The sequence below is a fragment of the Sus scrofa genome, chromosome 9 (assembly GCF_000003025.6).
Source record: "Sus scrofa isolate TJ Tabasco breed Duroc chromosome 9, Sscrofa11.1, whole genome shotgun sequence".
In the NCBI taxonomy this organism is placed as follows: domain Eukaryota; kingdom Metazoa; phylum Chordata; class Mammalia; order Artiodactyla; family Suidae; genus Sus; species Sus scrofa.
Window position 1 is genome coordinate 1,732,125 of NC_010451.4, and position 8,225 is coordinate 1,740,349.

General features: G+C 40.6%; 1 protein-coding gene across 1 annotated transcript; it reads right to left on the minus strand.

Annotated features, from left to right (window-relative positions):
- Positions 4,495–5,439, minus strand: LOC110255353 (olfactory receptor 502). The gene has a single exon (XM_021062277.1). It carries the CDS (start codon positions 5,437–5,439, stop codon positions 4,495–4,497), a length of 945 nt encoding a protein of 314 aa, XP_020917936.1.

Consider the following 8,225-nt stretch of genomic DNA (forward strand, 5'->3'; position numbering starts at 1 on the left):
ATAGGAAATAATGGCTTTGTTTAGAGCCAGCAATGGACAATGGAATATGACTTTTCCTCAGCTAAAGAATGATATTTCATTCACTGAATAACAAGACAAACATTTCCAACATCTCCTCAGTTCATTATTTTATCTTTTAACTCCCATATTTTTCCATCAGCTATTCCTTTTTGTTCCTTTACCTAAACTTTATTTTGAGTAGGAGAATTTCCCTTGAAGTCCAATGCAAACCTCCAAGCCCAGTGCCCATCATTTCAGATCTTGACTCTTAACCTGGTCCCATTGCTCCCACTCTTCCCTTTCATAGTCGGTTTTCATAGACAACCAGAGTGATCTTTTAAAGCATAGTCTTGGTAGTATAGGACTATTTTTGAATGCAAGTACTGATGTCCCATTCTTTTAGGATAAATTTCATAGACTTTCCTATGGCTGATGGAGCTCCCTATGATCCAACTCTTTCAATGTACTTCTCTTCCTGGTTTCCCATGGCCTCTTTATTTCTTGAGATTATCAGCATCTTTGCACTAACTCTTTTCTGTCTACCTGCTTCTCCCCCACTCTCCACCTCAATGGCCCTTTCTCACCTTTCAACTTTCCACTCAACTCTCACCTTCAGGTAGACTTCCTTGTCTCATTCTCTCAGGAAACTGCACCTACTCCATCAGAGTTATATTTTGTAAGTCCTATCAAACCAATTGACTTGTCTCATACACACCACTCTTTCTGTTCTGTACTTATAATGGTTATTTATGCTCTAGTGTTTCCCCCACTAAAATCTAAACTGCATGAGAAAATTCTCTTCTATTTATCAATGCCTTGTATGTTTACTCAGCTCCTAGAATACAATAAATGCTCAACAATTACTTGTAAAATGAATAGATAAATAACTATTCCACATCTATCTGTAAAACAGCTTTAAGACCTTGATCAAATTTTCCTGTTCGGCTTTGAGGTCACAATGGCAGCAAGTATAAATATTTCAGGCTGCTGCCCCATTTCTCCCAGAATTTCTCATAAGCATGACAATGGTTACATTTAAATCTTAGCAGATCTAGAAATTATTTTTGTCACACTAATTCCCAATCAATAAAGCTCAAATGACACCTGAGGTAAAAGAGAGAAGACCTGTGAACACTCTGAACACTGAAGTATGAATCTTAGTGTCCAGATGGAATGAGTCATTGTAATCAGGAATTTAGTGTACATATAACTAAAGCCTCCAGAAGTCACATCCTAGAGGACATGGGAGTCAGGATACACCTGGAATTTTAACAGGAGAGTTAGAAATGCTGTTTGTCACAAATCCAATATCAGATTAACACCCAGAAATGCCTCAAAACAAGAGGAAATACTGCTTCTTTAGTGCAGTTATAACACTGCCTGAAAGGGTGAAGTCATGTCTTTCTGAGGCCACTCCTGCTTTTAGAACCTGACAAGGTCAAATGGGAGCCTGCAACCCTGAGTAGCCTCATCCTGGAGGACCCGTTCATATGATATGGTGATGGACTGGGTAATTACTAATGACCGACTAGAGTTCTGGCCATGTGCCAGTATCTCCATGCTTTTACGATCATTTTGCTGTGAGGCGTCATGACCACAAAACAAGTGGTGAACTGTGACTTAATAGAAAAAACTTTTGGTCTCAGCCCCAGTTCCTGACACAGAGCTCCTAAAACTTTTGTGATTTCATGAGTGATACAGGCGCTAGAAACATGTTTTCCTAATATTTGGTCTTTGACCTCGAAGCCTGACACAGGACTCCTGATAAGAGTGTATTGTAGTCTAATGAGTGACCCTGGGTGGCATCTCGAATAGCTTCTAGGTAGGGGCTGGTCACCAAAAAGACCAAACCACAACCCTCAGTTAGGCACTTTCTGCATACCCGTATTTTGTGGGCAGGAGGGAGGGACTGGAGATTGAATTAATATTGACTGCATAGCCTCCACAGAAATCCTGAACTATGGGGTGGTGAACTTCCAGGTTGGGTAACAGGTCTACGTGCCAGGAGGGTGGTGCCCTCCAACTTTATGGTGATAGAAGCCCCTGCCTGGGAACCCTCCCAGACCTGGTGCTGTGCATCTCTGCATCTGGCTGCTAATTTGCATCCTTTATAGAATCTTTTGGGATGAACTGGTAAATGTAAGTGAATGTTTCCATGAGTTCTGTGAGCCATTCCCACAAATTATCAAGCCTGGGAGAGGGTCGTGGGAAGCCCAGGCTTTCCAACCAAGTTGGACAGCGGTGTGGGTACCTGTGTGGACGCATTAGTTGCAATTGTGTCTGAAGGGAGGGCGGTCTGTTGGAACTGAGCCCTTAAACCTGTGAAGTATGACAGGACATTTAGTTAGTGTCACAACCGGGTTAAAAAATAGAGGGTCATGTTGATACCTGGATATTTAGTTCTCCGTGTGGTTGGTATGGCGGGCAAAACACCCACATTTGGTGTCAGAAGTATTACTATTAGCGAAAAAGTATTCCTTAACCAATACTTAATCATTTCGTTTAATTCTTTCTTGTTTCCTTTTAGTCATCTTGTTTTCCACTTAAAGTTTCAATGATATTATATGCTAGGTTTTTACTCAGCAGGATATAAGAAATATTTTTCATTTCGTTACTTCTTAAATTTATGCCTTCCCATCTCCACTGCTGTTACCCCGTTACCCTCACCCAAGGCCTTTTATGATCTGTTTTCCATATGGATGCTTTACCCAGTTATTTCACTATTTTCTCTGGGCTGGGAGTTCCTTTATTCCAGAAAACCTCTCCTCCCCTTTCCATTGCCATGGCGATGATGTAAACGAGATTATTGCCCAGGAAATACATACAGGACAGTCTTTGACGACATTTCTGGGGTTTTCTCTATGTCTCTAGTATCCTTACAAAATGAGATCATGGAACTAGGACTGGTGTTAACACACTAACTGCAATGATTACAATAAAGAGATAGACTTTTTAATTCCTCCACATAAGGACGTCTAGCTTATGCCCAATGAGCCTGTTGTCAACATGTGCTTACATATGGTTAGACCTCCAGTCAGATCACATCATTGAGGGGTCTGCCCCTGACTTCCGAGAGATGGGGACCAGGCTGGGTTTCCCCTCTCTTCCTTGCTGTGGAGGCTTCACAGTCTAGACCTACTTGGTGGTAGAGTTTGTTGAAAAGACTGACACAGAGGAGCAGCTTAGACTCGAGGACCCTGCCCCGCTCCTCCAGAGCAGTAACAGTCCTGAAGTCAGTGCACTGACTGTGGCCTTAGAGAGCAGATCAAGTGTGTGGACTCTCTCGAGAAACATGGTTGACTATCTCTGCACACCTTCAGGAAAACTATTGTCTGTCTCTAGGACTCGGTATTATCTGTGCAAATAGAGGTAAGTTAATATCAGCAGCATCAGGGGATTGCTGTGACCATTAAACCGAGGAGTCTGGAACACAGACTCTCTGGATTCAAGCGCTGGTCCCACCGCATCCTAGCTGCGTGACTTGGGACAGTCTACTTAATGTCTCTGTGCAACAGATGATTTGTTTGCCAAACAGTAATATCATTACAGCTTCATAGGTTTTGGTGGGAAATAAACCAGTTAAAGAGGATGCAGAGCTGACCAAGAGCAAGTCCCTCTTAGAAGGAGTCTCACTCTGTCCCTGAGGAGCTGAGGGACCCCACTTATTCCCACAGAGAAGTCATCTTGGACCTGCCAGAATTCACAGGTTGGTGAGGGACAGCCCATGCTGTCCTTCTCTGGGGACCCTGTATGGTGCCTTCAGCCAGATACGAGGAACCCAGACCAGAATTTTGGGTCCATATCGTCCACTCTCAGCAAATACCCTTCCTGTGAGAGCCTCTCCGGAAACTTTCCAACTCCACTTGTCATTTCCTCTCAGAAGGTACTCAGTCAAGCCCCTAGTTGTCACAGTCATCACATGATCGACTGCTGTTGAACATGCACACGGCATTAAACCATCAGTCCTATTCATCTTACAACTCTGTGTCTGTATGAGAAGATGGATGTCGACTAACTACTGTGATCATCTTTCCATAACATACGTAAATCGGGACGTCCACCTTGAACTTACACAGTGCCATATGTCAGCTCCATTCTCCATGAATTATCAATGAAGTTGGAAGAAAAAAATCCTAAAAAAATGGACACAGTCTTAAAGGTTTGAAGGTACAAAAATCCTAACTTATGGCAGAGTAGAAACTTGGAAAAATGTATGAATGGAATTTCACATGATTTTTAGCAGAAGAAGAATTTTTCATGTGAGCCAATTTGTTTTTCTTAATTACAAATTTAATTTTATTAAAGGAAAAAGGGAACACTACAGTCTCTGATTTACAATTAGATAAGTGAAAATCCACTCCTAATTTTACTAAATTGTTGCACCTTGACTGATGATATAGCATGGATAGAGTTAAACCATACAAGCTCAGTTTCTTGTTATTATAATATTTATGGCATATTATGATATCAGTTACTACCAACTAATAGCCTTCACTAAGAAAATATTTTTCTGCCAAGCTGTCTCTTCAGAGCCCCCTTAATCTCCTTGTTCCGGAGGCTGTAGATGAGGGGGTTCAGCATGGGGATCACCACCATGTAGAACACAGACACCACCTTGTTCTGGTCAGTGGAGTAGCTGGACTTGGGCATCACGTAAATGAAGGTGATGGTCCCATAGAACAGAGTGACCGCGGTGAGGTGGGAGGTGCAGGTGGAGAAGGCCTTGTGTCTTCCTTCAGTGGAGGGCATCTTCAGGACAGTGATGAGGATGTAGATGTAGGAAGTGGCTATGACAACCACTGTGACCACAATGATGGAACCAGCTATACATGAGGGTACAATGGCAGGAACAGTGATGTCAGAGCAGGAGAGTTCCAGCAAGGGGGCAAAATCACAGAAGAAATGATTGACCCGATTTGGTCCACAGAAGAGTAAAGAATAGAAGGAAATCGTAAAAGCGAAAGCATTGAGAAAACCACCCATGTAAGACACGAGGAGTAACTGAACACAGACTTGCATGGACATCTTCGTGGAATAGAGCAGTGGGTTGCAGATGGCCACAAAGCGGTCATATGCCATGGCAGCCAGAAGGAAACACTCAACTGTTCCAAAGAAAACAGCTGAACCAAGCTGGATGGCACATCCAGGATAGGAGATGGTATTTCTTTCCACCAGGAAGTTTACAAGCATATTGGGTGTGACAGAAGATGAAAAGCCCATGTCAACCAAAGCCAAGTGGCTCAGGAAAAAATACATGGGATGATGGAGCTGAGGAGAGAGTCTGATAAGAATGATTGTGCTGAGATTGCCACATATGGTCACCAGGTAGATGCACAGGATGACCACGAAGAGGACGGTTTGAAGGGTTGGGTCATTTGTTAAGCCCAATAAAATGAACTCTGTCACTGCAGTGTGGTTCCCCTCTCCCAGGGAACCCATGAGATGACACAGCTGCTGCCCAAATGAACCTGTGATGAAACACTGCATTAGAGAAGTTGTGGTTCAATGATTCCATTTTCACTAATATGTATATAAGTGAGTATAAGCACATAAATTACCCAAGAGAACTTTGGAGTTGTTTTACTGAAGATTTCAGATTTTGTATGTGTATGTGATGGGTCTTCTATATTTGAAAAATTTCTTCTTAGCAGAAACACTAGAGAACCTGGTTCAAATGATGTGCATTTAAACATAATGCACTTAATATGACTTCAAATCTAAAGATTTTTTTTAAAAAAGTAAGGCTTATGAGAATAAAAAGGAATGATCAGTATAACAAAAACATTAAATTGTATACCTAAAGGATTATGTTATGCGGACTTAAGTAATAGCTAATATTTACTAAATGCTTACTAAATGATGGACACAATGTTAAGAATTTTATATAATTAGTTCTATTTTAACCCTCATGAAATAATATTAAATGTTTTTATTCTATTTATGGAAGAAATGGACTCTGACCCTATGAAGTAACCTACCTAAGTTTATACAAAAAGAGGTAGGATCAAGATGTGAACCCCAGGCAATTTGAACCCAGTCCATTCCTTTCATAACTACACCAAAGTGAAATTAGATAATGCTTACGATGAAGTCGAGTCTCTTGGAAATGGATGGATAACAAATTACCCTTATGCCTCATGACAGCTAATGTGTAAAGATCCACCTAGCTAATCACAGAGTTTACAGCTTCTCTCAGCAAAACAAGACTATGTATTTATAAGGAGAAGTAGAATTTTCTTGATAGGACAAGGAAGAGATAGACAGGAATTTCAAATTAAATATATGAATGAAGTAAATCATTAATTAAAAACATAATAAATTATTACATATTGTAGCATTTGCAATTTAAATACTTTTGTGTAAATTTTTGGAAATATCAATCTAATTACTATTGCAAAACATTATATGATTAATAACTAGGATATAATAAAGTACATTTATTCAAACAAATTATTTCCTAATGTAACAATGTTTTCTCATTGGAGTATTAGAGGATAAAATAATATTGGTTTCAACATGGTATACAGCTGAATTCAGCTCCAGCCTGAAAAGTTAAGAAGTTTACCCAGGTTCACCCAGTGAGTGGCCAGGAAACCTCATTTCCTTTGTTCTGGATTCATTTTCTTGACTTTGTCCAAAGTGTCTAGTTGCCTGAAAGTTAGAGCCTCTTAGGATAATAAATAGAGGAATTCTTTCCACAAGACAGGTTCAAACAATAAGTCTCCAACACATCACAAAACTAGAGAATCTATGAGTTTAATGGCCAAGGGCCAAGTGTAAACGGTGTTAAAAGAGCATGTGAGATTCTGACAGTTTGGGTGGAAAAATGAGGAATCCTAGTCTCACGAGTTATGCTTGTTTACGCACACTAAACAGACAGTAGAAACTTAGGTTAGTTCAGCCAAGGTTATTTGAGAGCTGACAGCTGGACTGCATCTGCCCCAGCTTGTGAACACAGATGCACCTTTACAGTAAAATGTTTTCCGATGGTAAATGAACATCAGCAGGACAGACTAACGCACAAAGGCAAAACCTTACCTCTTGAAATAAGAATTGCTTCATGTTATGGGAATAAATTCAAAGTCATTATTCTTATACAGCAGCCATGCTCTCTTTTATTGTTGTTTGCCTTTGGGGATAAGTCTCTGAAGATGTTAGAGATTCAAACGTGAATCCCAAAGCTCCAGGGATCATGATCCCATTCTCAAGTGAGTACTGAGCAGCTCACTTCAAACAAAAACAGCGCTGTTTAAGGTTCTGTCAATTCTGAAGGGGTCAATTTTTTCCTTTATGTCTAGATTTCCATGAACTTTCCATTGGTCTTTATTGAGAGTAAAATAATAAATTATCTTATAGCCAAATATTGATTCTAAGCTTACTTTGCTATTTCAGGTTAAGGAATATTAAACATCGAATGTTAGGTAGTAACCTTAACTTTTGTAGTTCCCTGGTGGTTCAGCAGGTTGAGGATCTGGCATTGTCAATGCTGTGATTTGGGTTGCTGCTATGGTCCGGATTCGATCTCTGGCCCACGAACTTCTGCATGCTGAGAGTACAGCCAAAAAAAAAAATTAGTAATTTTAGCTTCATTTACTCACCGTTCATTCATTTATGTGTTCTATAGTGATATATGTAAAACAGTCCATTAGGCATCTTGGGGAGCATCGGGGAGAATGCCATGTGAAGCTGAATTTCAAATAACGGTTATTTAAGAGGTGTATTTTTTCCAGCTGAAGATGTAAGCAGAATATCTTTAAGGTTGTAGGTGGGGGAAGTTCCTTTTGGGTAGGTGGATTATGGATCTCGCAATGTCACTGCCACAGCTTGGGTCACTGCTGTGGCATGGGTTTGATCCTTGGCCTGGGAACTCCCACATACTGCAGGTCCAGCCAGAAAAGAAAAGTTATAGCTTGAGAACAATGAAGGAAAAAGAGGTTTGAATGACTTCCAGATCAGACAGTCTACGGGCCTCAAAAGAAAGACTAGTAGTTTATGGTTTCTTTGCCTGGAAGGATGATGGCAGAAATAGCTCTTTTCAATGTGAAGGCTCAGTCTAAATATTCTTGCTAATCCCAGTTTCAGAAAGTCTTGCCTCACCCTCCTGAAATGCATATGCTTTGACCGATGTGCTACTAACCAAGTTTTCTTCCGACTTTACTCTTTGCTACGCACTGAACTTCATTTCTCATTTCACCCTCACCATACGTCGGTGAGCTAAGTATTCC

Coding starts and splice junctions, on each gene's coding strand:
- LOC110255353 (XM_021062277.1), bottom strand. CDS start 5,439: ATGGGTTCCCTGGGAGAGGGGAACCACACTGCAGTGACAGAGTTCATT.